This window comes from Hyperoodon ampullatus (genome assembly GCF_949752795.1).
Source record: "Hyperoodon ampullatus genome assembly, chromosome: 3".
NCBI classification, from domain to species: Eukaryota; Metazoa; Chordata; class Mammalia; order Artiodactyla; family Ziphiidae; genus Hyperoodon; species Hyperoodon ampullatus.
Genome location: NC_136916.1, coordinates 172089051 through 172106266, shown reverse-complemented (window position 1 = coordinate 172106266; position 17216 = coordinate 172089051). Strand labels below are relative to the sequence as shown.

The window sequence follows — 17216 nt, the reverse complement described above, 5'->3', positions numbered from 1 at the left end:
ACTGAAATTTCTTTCTGGTTTTCAATTTAAATATCAAGAACAGCTGTGCTTTTCCTGAGTAACTGGCTCATTTTCATCTCATGCACGTCTGTACTTACCTTTAGGCTACTGCCTGAATTCTTAGAGCAAAACTGGTGGCCATCCAGCACGTTCTCTACAAAAATCCAAAAATCACTGTACTTCTGTAAGAACTGTTTTAGTACCCTAATTTCTTGCTGTTTTATATCTCTATCCTGATTCTCCCTTGTCATCCACCTTTAATGCAAACACCGTGCCAGTTTTAAAATGTGACTAAAGCATTCTTAAAGGTCTCAGTCCTTTCTGGGTCAGAGCAAGATATAAATACCTATACATACAGTACATATACGAATCTTGCCCCCCTCCAAAATTACAAAAGGCAGTCAAACACTCCTCCCCCCACCCCACTTTTTTGGGAGTCAGGAGGGGGAAACGAAGAGGGCACAATACCAACTATTTTCAGAATTCTCCTCTCTCTTAGAACATAGGGTATTCTGTTTATAATATTTAAAATAATTTTCATCAAGGCAAAGCTTACCCAGGACATACACCCACCTTTCCTTTTTTATTATTATTATCTTTAATTTCAACAACATTCTATGTAACAATTCCATTCCAACTACACTTGTTCTGCCTCTTGGCATCTTGGTCCCACTCTTTCTACTCCCCTGCTATGCCAGACGACCATTCATACTGCTACCAAGTGTTACCTTCCTAACACACAGCTTCCTTAGAAACCCACATGACTTCTGGTAATGGCATTCAAAACTCTGTCCACAAAAACTGCTCTCAACCCAGGAGCAATCTGAAAAGAGACAAAGCAGGCCTGATTTCACTTCTAACAGTTATACTACTCTGGTTTCACTTCTGCCACTAGTTATGTGATTCTTGTTAAGTTGTAACTCTATGGATTTACCTTAGAATTTATTATATCTCTTCTCTACTTTGGGTGGCAAACTAGAAATTTAAATACTATAACATGTTTATGACATGAAAGTCCAGTTTCCAAACACGGAAAGTTTTTTTTTTATTAAGTATTGTATTTAATAATGTATACAAAATAATTAAAAAAGCAAACAACAAAGGAATCAGAACGGTAAACAACTTAACACAATTTCTAATACACATACTCTATCAGTGGACATTTAGTGGGCTACTGTGCACTTTGTTTTTTGGTTTTTTTACATCTTTATTGGAGTATAATTGCTTTACAATGGTGTGTTACTTTCTGCTGTATAACAAAGTGAATCAGTTATACATATACATCTGTCCCCATCTCTCTTCCCTCTTGCGTCTCCCTCCCTCCCACCCTCCCTATCCCACCCCTCTAGGTGGTCACAAAGCACCGAGCTGATCTCCCTGTGCTATGTGGCTGCTTCCCACTAGCTATCTATTTTACGTTTGGTAGTGTATATATGTCCGTGCCACTCTCTCGCTTTGTCACAGGAAAGCCACATTTTTTATCCTAGCCCTAGTCTGCGTGGCAAGCCCCAGGAATGAGGGCAAGGATGTGTCTGGGTGTGTGTCCCTCTGTCTGGCCATTTCTGAGACAATTTTATAGAACCTCAAGGGCTCCTTGGAGCAGTTTGAGGGCCACTGCCCAAGAAGCAAACATCATTCCTAATCCTTGGGTCCTAAGAACTGTCCTCAGAGAAGAGTAGTCTTCTCCACCTGGATTAGAATCCTAGGAAGTCTTTGGACTAGAGAGGACCTTTGGAGACCCACACTCCTCACCTGATACTTTTTTTTTTTTTTTTTTTTTTGTGGTACGCGGGCCTCTCACTGTTGTGGCCTCTCCCGTTGCGGAGCACAGGCTCCGGATGCGCAGGCTCAGCAGCCATGGCTCACGGGCCCAGCCGCTCCGCGGCATATGGGATCCTCCCAGACCGGGGCACGAACCCGTATCCCCTGCATCAGCAGGCGGACTCTCAACCACTGCGCCACCAGGGAGGCCCACCTGATACTTTGAGGAAGGCCTGCATCCATCTAGATTCCAACAGTTGGGAGAAAGTTCCCTTGGAGAACAGTTCATAACTCCTGGTACCACACAGCTATCCTCAGGTGGCACAATTCTCTCTCTAATGGTGGAGCATTACACACTTTGGGCTCATGGATGAAGGAAAATTTCAGTATCTTGAGAATTTCCCTCCATACAGGTGACTTCTCACATAGACCCAGCAGTCCAGCTGGCTGAGAGACCAGCGCTGTGCCACCAAGGGAGGTCCCACATCATCTTGACTGTGGATAAACTATTACTTTTCCTCTCATCTTCAATGAGTGGGACAGTATCATACTTAAAGCTGTTATAGATTGTATAATTCTTTCCAAATAATTGCTGCGCTACTTGGCAATAGATTAAACCTCCTGGTTACATGGATGTTCGGCTGAGCCACTGATTTGCTTTAGCCAATGAAATGTGAGCAGAAGTGATTATGTCACCTCAAGATAACACTCTAAAAGCCTATGGGAGGTTCTAGCATCTCTCTCTTTCCTCTCTTCTAACCAAGGGCAATATCCGGGAAGGGCAATATCCCAGATCGGGCTGCTTTTTCATCTTGGGTCTCAGAATAAGGAAAATGCAAACACGGAAAGTTTTTAAACCAATACTCAAAAGAAAGGTCCAACCTTTCCTCATGCTAGGCTGTCTAAGACCTAACTCTAATTAGGATAAATATTTAGGTACTTAGAAATGGCAACATTTTTGTGAAATTGGCATATGACTGTAGGCTGCTTATTTTGGCCAGATACTTGTTTCAAAAGTTTAAGCATCCAATTTAACCAATACATGTGCTCTGAAATATCAAGAACCACTTTGATTACAGTAACTATAAAGCTAACTCAAATAGTGCAAGTTCCTATGATTTGTAAACTATAGTTTACTAGCCATACATTCAAATAGTCGAAGTATGATCAACCTTTGGACATATCATATTGACGACCACTTCAAGTCAGTGAGGAAAGTTAAGGAATACTCAAATGAAAGACCTATATTAGTACCTGTTTTCACTAAGTGAATGAAATCCAAAGAGGCTTTTCACTTTTACGAAAAAAAAGGCAAAAAGCAAAACCACTCTTCGTTTGTTTTGCAAGCGGTTTCAGAGGCAGCATGCATGCTCCCGGGTAGCAAGAGCGACACTAACAAGCTTCTTCCCCAGGATATACGTATATTCAGCATCAAACTACCATAGCCTGGAACTGTGTCTGTGAGCAGCAATGCTTTATCTCAATTTATTCTATGCATCTGTTAGCAAGATGTGTATAAGGTAGTTGCTTCTTCATTTTATGCCGTTTTGGCTTACAAAAGCTTTCACAGGACCTCTATTTTTGGATAGGGAGGGAAACCTGTATTCTTAATATGTTCTTAAATCAACTTTTAAAAGTTTCACTGCAAATCAAGGAAGCACATTAAGACGATCACTTTTTCTGTCAGCCTGGAGAAAAACAAAGCTGATGTACATCTGGTAAAAAATGAAAGACTTCTTATAAACCTCCAACGTTGGCAATGGCTTAAGAAAATGAGCACTCTTGGGCCTCCCTGGTGGCGCAGTGGTTGAGAGTCCGCCTGCCGATGCAGGGGATACGGGTTCGTGCCCCGGTCTGGGAGGATCCCATATGCCGCGGAGCGGCTGGGCCCGTGAGCCATGGCTGCTGAGCCTGCGCATCCGGAGCCTGTGCTCCGCAACGGGAGAGGCCACAACAGTGAGAGGCCCGCATACCACAAAAAAAAAAAAAAAAAAAAAAAAGAAAATGAGCACTCTTATCCATCACAAAGGATGTGAACATGGTATATCATTTTAAAAAGCAATCTGGCAATATTCATCAAAGTTTTTTTAAAGCTTATTTCTAGCAACTTCAACTTCACCTCTAGCAATCTATCTTACAGAAATACTAGGACACAAGGACTCAAACTGAAGGCCCTGATGTTGGAAGACATATCCTCTTTAATTTACAACACATTTTTAGTATATTAAATGTGTACATTAAAGCACAAATTTCCACTGCTCCTGGAGTATGAGTACAGTGGCTTAGAAGACAGGCCAAATACGGGCCCAAAATCCTGTTCAGCAACAATAAGCTTGAAATGAGCAATGTCTACCACAGCATTATCCTTTATAGAGGGGGCATGTTTGGTATTTGTAAATAAATACCTCTCTTGACCCTAGAGATTCTGGAATTTGACCCTTCTTATAGGAATAATACAAAAGATACCCAAGGTTGTTCACTGGAGCACTGTACACAATGCACCAACAAACTGGAAACCACCTAAATATCCATTAATATAATATAGGACTGGCGAATTATAGTACATTCTTACAACTTAATACTATGCTATATAAAAAGAATGAGGTGGTTATCACATGTAGTAGCATGGAAACATGCCCACAATATGTCAGGTGAAACAAGTTGTAGAATATAATTATGACAATAGCTAGTATTAATTGAAACCTCAACATATTCCAGTTAGTGTGGCAAGCACTTTACATTATTCCTGACTATTCCAACGACTCTGTTCACTGGGTCAGGATATGATCTCAGGCATCTGACTATAATCATAGCTTCTATACATCTTTCACAACATACAGTCTTGTACCTTTAAAAATTATTTGTGTATTATGTCTATACATGCATAGAAACACACGAAGCAGAATTGATTGGTGGAAGAATTTCATCTTCAAGGATTTTGTTTCCATTTGTTAAAGTACTTTTAAAGATAAATATTAATGAAGTCACACAAAAGTTGAAAATCATCGAATTCTACTATTCACCATTAAGTTTGTGATAGTAAAGAGGCTAAAACCACCCCCTAAAATCATTCCCCAACAGCAAGGGACAACAAACAAATGTTCAATTTAAATCGATAATTAGCTTTTTGATTATTAGCTCTGTAGTTTATGCTAATCAAAATGTTATTTTAAAGAACTGAAGTAAAAACCTTAAAATGGATTTTTCAGTGTAATGCTTTGTGATTAGAAAATTAAATACAAAGCAAACCATGATTTACAGCTCTAGAAAACTGGTAAAGCACCAAAGCTATCTATCAAACTTCATCAATCCTATTTTCCTACAAGCACCTTTTCCTCATTTAAGTTATTTTTCCCAGAAAGTATATTACTAGGCTGAAATCTACTGAACTAGGATCCTAAATATGTATGAGAGACAACGCTAAGATCAGGAATACAGAGACAGTCTCTATCCTCAGTGACAATCTCAAATTTGGTCTGGGATTCAGATCTTTAAACAACAGATCAGTGCAAAGTAAAAGCTTAAAATAAACATTACAGAAACAAAGAATCAAGGATATACCAAAGGAAAAGGTTAAGGAGGTATGCACTCTAAATGACTTGGAGAAGGGGAAAAGAGAAGTCTCTGCAGATGACTAACACACAAAGGAAAGGACAACAAATCACCAGTGGTGTTTTCTGAAATAGTTAATATTTAACGACTTTCATCGCAATTTAAACAAAGCTCATGCTACTGATGAATCTCTGCCTCCTCACATTGGGCATGTGGAATTGGTGGCACGTAGTACTAAAAGGGTCAATTGCCTCAAAATGTATAGATCGTAGCCAACAGAAAACACTGTCATTTCTTGCTAGTTTTAGTCAGTGAAGTTAAAACTGAAAGCTTAACTTACTTGATATTCTTCTTTAGAAGTAATCAGATAAATCACAGTAACACTTAATGGGTAAATCCCAAGGTGGTCCAGTAGTTAAGAATCCGTCTTGCAATGCAGGGGATGCCGGTTCAATCCCTGGTCCGGGAACTAAGAACCCACACGCCACAGAGCAGCTAAGCCCGCGCTCCGCAACTACTGAGCCCGCGCACCGCAACTACTGAGCCCGCACGCCACAACTACAGAGCCCACACGCCACAACTAGAGAGAAGCCTGCGCACCGCAACAAAGAGACGGCGCACAGCAACAAAAGATCCCGCATGCCACAACTAAGAAGACCCAACACAGCCAAAAAATAAATAAATATATTTTTTAAAACCACAGTATGTAATTTGCTGTTTAAAGGCCTTAACCTTAAACGTAATGTGCCCATTCAAATTAAGCAGGAAAAAAGGACATTGAACAGAATAGGAATATGGGCTCTCTCTAAAGTATCGGAATACGCATTAACTATTAATTCTTAGCAGAAATAATACAATCTCCTCTTTCACAAGAAGTTTAACACATATTTAAATTTTACCTGTAGCTTAGAAGTCAAGCATATAGTCAAGACAACGTATTTGCTCACTAAGACATTATTCTAAGGATGGCTAATTCAGCTGCCATCCTGTGTAACTGGTACTAAGCATAGTTAGAACCTAACTATAGTCTTAAAATATGTATTCCAGGTGGATCATCCAGCCAATATTTAGTAAGCAGCAGCAGAGGCTCAAATATAGATGAAGCAATAGTTAACGCTCAAGGGGAATACATGATGATGAATCCCAATGCCAAACTTTGGAAATAAAAGGTTGATTATACAGAGAAAGGGTACTTGTTACTGAATTGTGACAATGGCCAGGTTAGTTTTCCTTCCTTCCTGAGGGCACTTCCAACTGCCCCTCTGCCCTCTCTCCTAGAGGGGCTAGAAGTAAAAAAAAAAACAGAAAAACAAAAAACAGCCAAACCACAGCACTCCTGCCTCAGTATTTGTCAAGCACAATTTGAAAATGAAAGAAATGTAACTAGAGAATCTAAAAAGTATAAAAATGTCTCAGAAAAGAATAGTCAAAAATGTATTAAATCATAGTATTACAAACAGGAAATGCAATTTAGATGTTTCTGATAACCAAAATGACAGGAACACTATTCTTAAATAAAACCTTACTTAAAACTATAAAGACGACTGTAAAATGCAAGAAGCTGGTTTCTGAACGAAATATAGAGGGAACAGAAATGTGAGACAATCTTGTGACGGAAGAGGAATAAAAATATCAAATTTAAACTCCTATATTTTTTTCTTCTGCAAATCCTTAAATTTTCAAATGAGAATGCTATAAAATTCTGCAGACCTGCAATCCAACGACTAAAAAACAACTATCTTCCACACAACTTGATCTTGAAAATTAAGTATACTTAAGACATACAAACAGACTCCCACTGAGCTGATGAAACATAGTTCCCAACAAGATACACAGAAAATGGTACAGTACTAGAATGAGAATGAAACATGGAACCCAGAGTTGAATTCGGCTGCAGTCTACAACTTAGCACCCTTAAGACCTTAGAGGAGTGACGACTTTGAGCCTCACTTTACAAGAACTAATATCTCCTGCAATGGTGCTGTTTTATGAATCGTAAACTCAGATTGTACAATTATTTAAAAGCTGCTGAATAATCAGAACGATGAACATTACCAAATAAAAGACATGCCTCTTCCACCAACCAAAAATGAAAAATAGCTGGGACTCCAAGTGGCCTCATTTTGCCTGAGAGTAGCTTTTATAAACCTGCCTAGATGCAACTCGGGGTGAAATTTAATTGTAATGTTAACTTGAAGTAGCTTAGTTACCAAGGAATGGAATATTCTGATGAATCAAGACAGTTTAAAAGTTAAGTGTTTTCACGCCAGAAGGCTTTGGGGGGTTGAGGGAGGGGGTGTCAGGGAGTGGGAACTGACGTACAAATTCACTCCAATCCAGCGATCTTCCCTCCCAACTTCTCCATCAAAAGCATGAACCGACAACATGCTTAAAGTGAAATACCACATTTCAAAACCGGAACTAACATTTATGAAGCAGCAAGCAACTCATTACAAAATCTCTACATCTTAAACTCTGAGAATCAAAAATCTCTCAGCTAGAAGTTACCGTTCAAAGGTTGTCTAATACACTGTTTTTTCACTGACAACAAAAAAGGTCTTTAAATCATGTGTGTGTCCATTCCTCCAGACCATTCAAAAACCACCAGAGATGCTGCACAGACACCACCACTGGAAACAGCGCAGCTTGGGACAGCTGTCAGCTGTTACTATACATCAGTTTCTCGAACTTTTGGGGCTTAGGACCCTTTCACAACTCTTAAAATTTATTGAGGACTCCAATGACCTTTTGTTTATATGGATTATGTCTGCCATTATTTACTACATTAGAAATTACAACAGGGAAATTTTTGTATAGTAACAAGAAATCTATCACATGTTAACATAAATGACTTTTTAAAAAATAACTGGTTTCCAAAACAAAAAACTTAGTGAGAAGAACAGTACTATTTTACATTTTTGCAGATCTCTAACTCTGGCTTAACCAAAAATAGCTGGTTCCCATATCTGCTTCTGCATGCAATCCCTTTTGATAAGTTGTTTTGGTAGATGCACAGGAATAAAACCTGGCATTACACCATTATAACTAGAAAACAGTGTTCTAATAGCCTTTTCAAATAACTTTGGATATTCTTCTTTGATATTACACCAAAATGCCACAAGTGGTAATTTCTCAGAGACTAGTTACAGTATGAAAGCAGAAACCACAGCAATAAACCCTTTGTACTCTTGCATTAAAATCAACTGGTCCACCTTGCACTTTAAATGTACCTTTATCCATGCATGATTTTATTACATCATGGTTGGTGGTTTGGAAAATGTGGGTTCACTTAAGATATGCATATCTTCCAAATGTTGGCACATTATTATACAAAATCAAAAAAAATTTTCACTAATATCACCATCAATCAAATCAGAAACATTTTTAATTACTGGGAGGCTGTCAAGCTCACAATGACAGAAACAAGCATTCTAAAATTCTGATTTTTGCTTGAAAGCTCAAATTTTATCACTGGCCACAAACACTGCCAGTTGTTCTCCTTAAAGAGACAGGCTCCATTTTTCAAGTAAATGCTAAGTAGTCAAGTATGAACATCATAGTTCATCAATTGTTCTTTCAGGTAAAAACAGAGCTCAATGAGAAAAGCACTAGCTTAACTCACAAATCAATCATACATGTGCTCTTCGCAAAACCATCCTACTTTTTAGCATACAGCTTTATGTGTACTTCCCATTTTATCACAACATACTCAAAAAACTCAAGGGTCAAGACTTAATAAAATTAACATTTTTTTTACTGCTTCATCAAGGACTTTTTTTTTCAAACTGTGTGTGTTTGTGTGCATGTGTGTAATGACGTAATACAATGACAACTAGTAGAATACAGTGCCTCTGCCTTGATTCTTCCTAAAGCATCATTACCCACCACTGCTTTTGCACCACTGGTGCAAATGTCAACAGACTAAAGAAGACATAACATCTCAATATTATGAAAAGTTTGGGCTTTATGTACTCCCTAAAAGGATCTCAAGGACCCCCAACATCCAGGCTTCTACAAATCACACTCTGAGAACCACTGCTACACGATATTACTACCCACCAAAAGGTCCCAGTTCTACCTCTTATCACTACATGAAACTACTCCATTTCCCTCTTTTTTGTGACAACCCCAAAAATATGGAAGAAAAGCTATCGTCTCCCCCAAGTCTTGCTAAATATCTCTTCCAATAACATTCTACAAATGTGGCATGAATGCTAAGTCACTGATAATGTTTACTCCCCTTAAAGTCTTTTTATTACCAGTGTGATAGCTAGAACTGAGCTGATGCAAATCATGATCTGACCAGCACACAGTAAGGCAGAAACTGTAATATAGTTCTCATACAGGTATTATACACTGTATTAATGCAGTGGTTCTCAACAAGATGTTGGCCCCCAAGGTACATCTGGCAATATCTGGACACATTTTTGGTTGTCATTACCAGGACATGGGGGGTGGGACTCCCACTATCTAGTAGGTAGAAGTCAGGCATGCTGTTAAACGCCCTGCAACACACAGGACAGAATTATCAGCCTAAAATGTGAATAGCACCACCATGAGAAATCTGGTATTAATGGATCCTAAGACTATCAAAAATTTTGGAAGCTTAATCACCATGGCTCTTAAACCATACCAGCTTTTCAAAATTATATATGCAATTACATATGCTTTTGGACAATATATGGAGACCTGCTCACAATGTTTTCTAACGACGTAACTTCAGTAATCTGTTTTGATTTCATCCATTCTGACAATTTACCTATACCTTAACCCCACCCCCACCCACACACAAAGACTTAACAGCCACACCAAACAGGAAAGTGGAAGTCAAACACAATACAGTCTGGAAATCACAATTCAGAACATCAAAGAAATAAAATTAATGACACCAGAACATGAAAAACAAAGAAAGCAAACTACTGAGAAAAAAGGCCTACTTAACTAGGCAGTCTATGGTCTTTTAGTTTACTTTAAAAGGACTATAGTACACATAGGGTTAACAATAAGAGAAAAGCTAATGAAAAACTGGCCATATTGTTCACATTTCAAGAAACACACTAGAAAGACAATATCCATGTGTGAGAATCTGCTGCCTTCACTTTGTCTTCCATTTTAAACATTTGCACTAACTTCCAGAGAATGTGAAGCACTTAGGTCTTTAAAGGAAAGGTATACCTCCCTTCCTCAAAGCATGTTGGGAAAAAGCAGGTATAAAAGAACTTTTAATTTCTAAAAAGACATAAATTATTTCTTCATTAAAGCCCTTTAAGGCATACATTTCCTATTACTGATCAATTTTTAATACTGACATGATTATCAGAAAGAGAAGTCCTTTTTCCAAAACAGCAATAAAATGTGAGCTAACACAAAGAAGTCACATGGCATTACTGCAAACATTTAGGTTTACTTTAATTGCTGCTGAATTGAAAAATGTCACAAAAATCTTGCTTAGACTCGGTTCTCCTAGTAACCCTTTTTATTGTTCCTTAAAAGGATGATTCAATTAACAGGAACCTTGCACCTTAAAAGATTTTAGGTCTGCTATATTTAATTAAAATTAACAAATATCCTCATTACAGAAATAATATGTTGATAGGCCTCTTAACAAAATGACTAGAGTGGGTGAGAAGGCCGGAGCATGAAATTCCTTTTTAAAATATCGTGTAAAATGGGACAGATGTCTTTAAAGCCTGTTTCAAAGTTAGAGCCTCACCTGTAAAGAGACATACACACACATATACACATACATAAATAAAACTGTAAAACTATAATCAGTGATATTTGCAGAAAAGAAGTTGTTTTTACTTAAAAAATAAAATAAAATAAGCGTGAGGTGCTACGTTAGGTGTCTAGAAACCCCAAAATCTTTATTCTGCGTTTAAGGAAAACTTCAAGGGTCAATTACATGCTTCGGGGCTACAAAGAGAACTCGGCCCCCCATCTCTTACCCTTGAATCTTCAAAAATGGAAGAAATGCAGTCTCACGATTTAGGCCTCTACTCTGCTGTATACACGCAGAAAAAAAGGCTGTAATCTTTCGATCAACAATGAGTTCTCAAATTACATCCCATTCTTTGAGAGAAAAAGAAAAAGAAAACTTCTTTAAAAAACCCAACAAGGGAAAGAAAAGTATAAGATGCAGGCCTAGTGACATTAGAAGGCATAGATGAACTACAATAAGAAAAAGTCTACCATCAGAAGAACACAAAGTATCACTGCAGATGGAAAGACGGAAGCAAGATGAAATCCGGCGACCCTCTCGAAACAACACCGGGAGAGCAACACGTAACGCAACGCCTTTCGACGGGGGGCACCCAGGAAAGTGCCCCTCTCCTGGCAGCCGAAAGGCTGGAGGAAACGGAGGCGGGGGGAGGGGGATGTTCGAACAGCTGGGCTCGGCGCTCAAAACTGGGCTTTTAACTCGTGCTCAGGCAAGCCGGGACGCGGAAGTGGGTTAACATTGGCGCACGAAGTGGGCATCTTGGAAACGGGAGGGAGAGCTAGGCCGGGAACAGAAGCAGAGAAACGAGCCTGAGAGGCGCCGGGGGGCGAGCCCGAACCCCGTGTGCAGACCCCGCGAGGAGCAGGGCCTTCCTCCCCGGCAGCTGGGCACCGGGGTTTTTTTTTCCCCCCCTTTCTTTTATCGGACGAGGCCGAGAAGCGGGAGCAGTAGGGTTAGAAGATCCTCCGGCCCTTCCGGAAGGGGAAGGCCCCCGGCCCGACAGCCACCGAAGCCAGGAAGGGGTGGGGGGAAGCGGGAACCGAACACAAGGGGAAGTGCGGCGGCGAGTGGGAGAGGAAACAGGAAGAGCCCCAGTCCCGCCCGCCTCCCCCTCGGGGCGAGGGCCCGGCTCGCGCGCCCCCTTCCCCCTCCCCTCCCCCGCCGCCCCCAAGGCCCCGCCGGCGTGCGAGAGAAAACAGAATACAAATCACTTACAACGGCATCGTCTCCTGCGCCGGCACCGCCCAGTCACTTCCCCCCCGCAACCGCCGCCGCTGCCGCCCTGGGCATGATCCACTGAGGCGGGAGGGAGGGGGGGGCCTGCCTCAGCCCTGGGTCCAACCCCACTCCCGCACCCGCTCCCGCCGCTTTAAGCGCTTCTCCTCCTTCCCCTTCGTCCTAACATGGCGCCCGAGCGCTACCACAGCAACGTTCTAGAACCGCTGACGCCGCTACACACGCTATGCGTGCGCCTGCGCAGCAGCCGCCCGGCCCGCCGCGAAGCCTCACGGGAAGGGTAGTTCGTACGCCAGCAGGCGCTCCGGCGGCTTCCGCCCCAGTTGTGTCCGGCTTCCGCGGCACATGTAGGGCGTATGGGTGGGAGCCGATTGGGAGGCTCTGGGGTCGGGGGTGTCCCTCCTGCCGGGCCGCTCTTGTCGCCGATGGGGGCGATGCAGCCCGGAAGGCGCGAGGAAGGCCCCGGAGAGGCGCCGCTTCCGGTGCATTGTGAGGTCCCGCCGTTCTCTCCGCCCGAGGTCGCGGCGGCTGCGCTTCCCCTCGGACCGCGTCGGTGGAGGCGCTTGGAGGGGACCGAGGCGCCCACGCGTGCCCCGGGTGCCAGCCGAGCGCTGGGCTCAGCACGGGGACACTGGGTTGTAACAGGTTACTCAACCTCTTATTTTTTGCAAAGTGAGAGTAATGCCTGCTCCCTAGGGTAGTGGCGCCTATTTAATGGGATAATGCAAGAAGGGTGCTTGGCACTGCCGGGAACAGAGGGCGCAGAGACGTCACTAGGACTCCCGCCTTACCCGCTAGACTCGGTTCCCCCGGCGCGGAGCTTTGGAGTTGTTCTGTCCACTAAGGTGTACGCAGGCGCTCAGGAGATATCTGTTGAATGAATAAATTTGCTGGATAGGACTGTGATGACAGCAGATTCGAGAACAGGAGCTAAATTTATTTCTAACAGTTGGTGCACTGGAACTCACTATAAAGCTGTCCTTCAGTAGAAACGTAGGTGGCAGTAAGCCTTGGGATATTAGCAAAGGCCGTTTCGCCCATGGTTTCCCTGAGGCTGTGTTTTGCAACCCCTTCTCTCCGTGGGGTGGGACCTGGGAGTTACCTGCACACCTGCAGCAAAAGTTTAATAAAGAATGCCTGAGGGCTTCCCTGGTGGCGCAGTGGTTGAGAGCCCGCCTGCCGATGCAGGGGACACGGGTTCGTGCCCCGATCCCGGAGGATCCCACATGCCGCGGAGCGGCTGGGCCCGCGAGCCATGGCCGCGGAGCCTGTGCGTCCGGAGCCTGTGCTCTGCGGCGGGAGAGGCCACAGCAGTGAGAGGCCCGTGTACAGCAAAAAAAAAAAAAAAAGAATGCCTGAGACTGACTTGACTCTGATATTCTTTCCCTCTTCGAATTTAGAACGCGTTCCAAAGCGTCACCCAGAAGATTAATGGAGGGGAAGCGGGGCATCCAATGTGGGAAAGTTAAAGTTCTAAATTCTTTAAATATGCACTTGTAACTCCTCAGGAAATTTGACAAAAGATTTCCATTTTTTCACAGAAAGTCTAGTGGGACTAGCGTTCTAGGACTAATGAGCGGCTCAGTGGGAAAAGCACAGCATCCAAACCCGCATTGTCCAATAAGGTAGCCATTTGTCACATGCGGCTTGCCGGCACTTGAAATGAGGCTAGTTCATTTAAGATATAAGTACAAATCACGCGCAGATTTCAGAGATCTTACTATGAACAAAAGAATGAAATACCTCACTGACAGTTTTTTTATATTGTGTTTTGGATATAGTGCATTAAAGAAAATATGAAAATTTCAACTGTTTCTTTTTACTTTTTAAAATGTGGCTACTAGAAAAATTTAAATTATGTATGTGGCCATGATTTCTATGGAACAGCAATGATCTGGAGACAGACTTGTATTTGATTCTCAATTCTACTTATTCCCTTACCCTCTTGTAGCTTTAGGTGGGGGCCCAGTAATAGACCTGTCAAAATTTTTGAAAATCTGAGATCCAGTAGAATCAATAAAATATTAAAGCTATGGTCTTAAAAATTACTCATAAAGAGAGGCACTGATGATTGTCAAATACTAACACTGTCCCACTTACATTCTGGGGAGTGGGAGCAGATAAACACTTGAAGAGGTAAGGGAATTGTAGATTGTAATAAGAACCATGAATAAAATAAATCAGATGATAAAATTATGGGGCAGTTCAACTTTAGATAGGGTGCTCAAACTAGGCCTCTCAGAGGAGCTGATCTTTGACCTGAGACCTGAAGCCTTTCTGAGAGATTTGGATTTTATCTTTTTGTGAATGGGGAAGACATTGGAAGTTTTAAAACGGGAAGATTACATTGATATTTGTGGGAAGATAAAAGGGTAGGGAATCAATTTGAACTTCCCAAATGGGAACTCCCCTGGTGGCGCAGTGGTTAAGAATCCACCTGCCAATGCAGGGGACACGGGTTCGAGCCCTGGTCCAGGAAAACCCCACATGCCGCGGAGCAACTATACCCGTACGCCACAACCACTGAAGCCGGCGCGCTCTAGAGCCCGTGCTCCGCAACAAGAGAAGCCACTGCGATGAGAAGCTCACGCACCGCAACGAAGAGTAGACCCCGCTCTCCACAACTAGAGAAAGCCCGCACGCAGCAACGAAGACCCAACGCAGCCAAAAATAAATAAAATAAAAGCTAAGTAATTTTTTTTTAATGCTGTGAACTGCCAGACGTTTTGAAGTTGGAGGAAAGATGAGGTGGCTCTTGCCATATTCAGGTAAGAGATGATGAAGCTTGAAATAAAAAGGACGGGACCAATTTGAGAGAGATTTAGGCAATGTGGTTAATCCTAGTTTCAAGAGGGGAGGGGAGGGGAGGAAGAAGACAAAGATGATTACGAAGGTTCTGGGGGGTGGGGAATAAGTGAAATAGGAAACGAGGATAACGGGGCATGGGGATGAGATTGTGAGAGTGGTTTGATATGGGTTGATTCTGAAGTGCTTGTGGGACCTTCAGAAAAGTCTATAAGGCTATTGAAAACATACTCCAGGAGCTGAGGAGAGAAGTCAGGGCTGGAAACAGAGATTCTAAACTCTGAAAGCAACTTGCTCATATTTTGGAATGTTGTTTCAGTTCTGGAAGGGCCTTACATACACCTGGCCACTACAATCTGATCCAACTCCTGTTTCACAAATGAGTAGTGAGCTAGGTGGTCACAAATCCCCAATGTTTAGAACCCAATTAAGGATATAATTTGAGCCAAGGAAAGTGGAGAGTGAAATAAAGCCAGTTACCAGTGTTTTGGTTAAGACAATATCCTCGTTGTGGTAGCCTTGCCGTACTTGTTCTTAGAGTCCCTGCCCACTCTCTCCAGCTGCTGCTGAGGAGGCTGCTTTGTAGCTGCAGCCTTTGCCCTGCCCCAGGGCCTGCTTTCCACCAGCAGCTAAGAGAAGGGGAAGATGTTGTCTAGTGATATCTGAAGTATTCAGATTGCATTTTCCACACAACAATGTCATAAATAGTGGGAAGATTTCTAGACTGGTTCTCTTAGGACCACAGTGCATGCAAATCAAAACAATGCACAGAAAATATTTTTGAATCTCTTCACATATTGGGAACTACCTGGATTGTTTCAGTGTCATTTAGGAGGTGATCGCTGGAGATATTGTATGATACAGAGATCTTTATCCGAATAATAAACTATAATGACTCACTTGGCTACTAATGGTGCATACTTTTTAAAAATTTCAATCAGGGACTTCCCTGGTGGTCCAGTGGTTAAGATTCTGTGCGTCCACTGCAACGGGGGCGGGTTTGATCCCTGGTGGGGGAACTAAGATCCTGCATGCTGTCTGGTGTGGCCAAAAAGAAAAGGAAAAAAAATTCCAATCAAAAAGCAGACTTATGAGTCACTAAAGTCAAAATAATAACATAAGCACTTCCATCTAACAGTTCTGTACTCTTGAGCTGTCTTTTTATTAAATTCTCATTCCTCTTTGAGATGTTGATGTTTGGAAGAACGTGTCTTCTATCATTTGCATGAAAGGAAGTGTTACCAAAAGCTTGGCCTCTCTGTATACCGTTGCCAAATCAAATCCTGGAGACAGAGTTTTGGGTGAAGTAGAAAAGAATAGCTTTATTGCTTTGCCAGGCAAAGGGGTACACACCAGGCTTCTGCCTCAAAAAACTATGTGTCCCAACCCCAGAGCCTTTGATAAAGGGTTTATCTGACAAGATTAGAGCGTGAGCAGGGCTTGCACTCCCTTAATCTTGTGTCAGGTGGTCTTAATCTTTTGTGTTTTTTTTTTTTTTTTGGCTGCATTGGCTCTTCGTTGCTATGTGCGGACTTTCTCTAGTTGTGGTGTGCAGGCTTCTCGTTGCGGTGGCTTCTCTTGTTGCGGAGGACGGGCTCTAGGCACGCAGGCTTCAGTAGCTGCAGCACATGGGCTCAGCAGTTGTGGCTCACGGTCTCTAGAGTGCAGGCTCAGTAGTTGTGGCTCACGGGCTCTAGAGCTCAGGCTCAGTAGTTGTGGCTCACGGGCTCTAGAGTGCAGCCTCAGTAGTTGTGGTGCACGGGCTTAGTTGCTCCGCAGCATGTGGGACCTTCCCGGACCAGGGCTTAAACCCGTGTCCCCTGCATTGGCAGGCGGATTCTTTTTTTTTTTTTCTTTCATTGATCTTGTTAGGACTTTTAAGAAGATGTTGGGGGTAGGAGTTTATTAATTAATTTATTTATTTTTGCTGTGTTGGGTCTTCATTTCTGTGCGAGGGCTTTCTCTAGTTGCGGCAAGCGGGGGCCACTCTTCATCACGGTGCGTGGGCCTCTCACTATCGCCGCCTCTCGTTGCAGAGCACAGGCTCCAGACACTCAGGCTCAGTAGTTGTGGCTCACGGGCCTAGTTGCTCCGCAACATGTGGGATCCTCCCAGACCAGGGCTCGAACCCGTGTCCCCT

General features: G+C 42.6%; 1 protein-coding gene across 1 annotated transcript in view; it reads right to left on the bottom strand.

Moving 5' to 3' along the window:
- The window catches only part of PAPOLA (poly(A) polymerase alpha), a 58982-nt gene extending 46570 nt beyond the window's left edge, over positions 1 to 12412 (bottom strand). Inside the window, exon 1 of the mRNA XM_079700916.1 lies at positions 12251 to 12412. Within this exon, the coding sequence (XP_079557042.1) occupies positions 12251 to 12258 (8 nt within the window). The 5' untranslated portion in view covers positions 12259 to 12412. The remainder of the gene's footprint in view (positions 1 to 12250) is intronic.
- Between the last annotated feature and the right edge of the window lie 4804 nt (positions 12413 to 17216).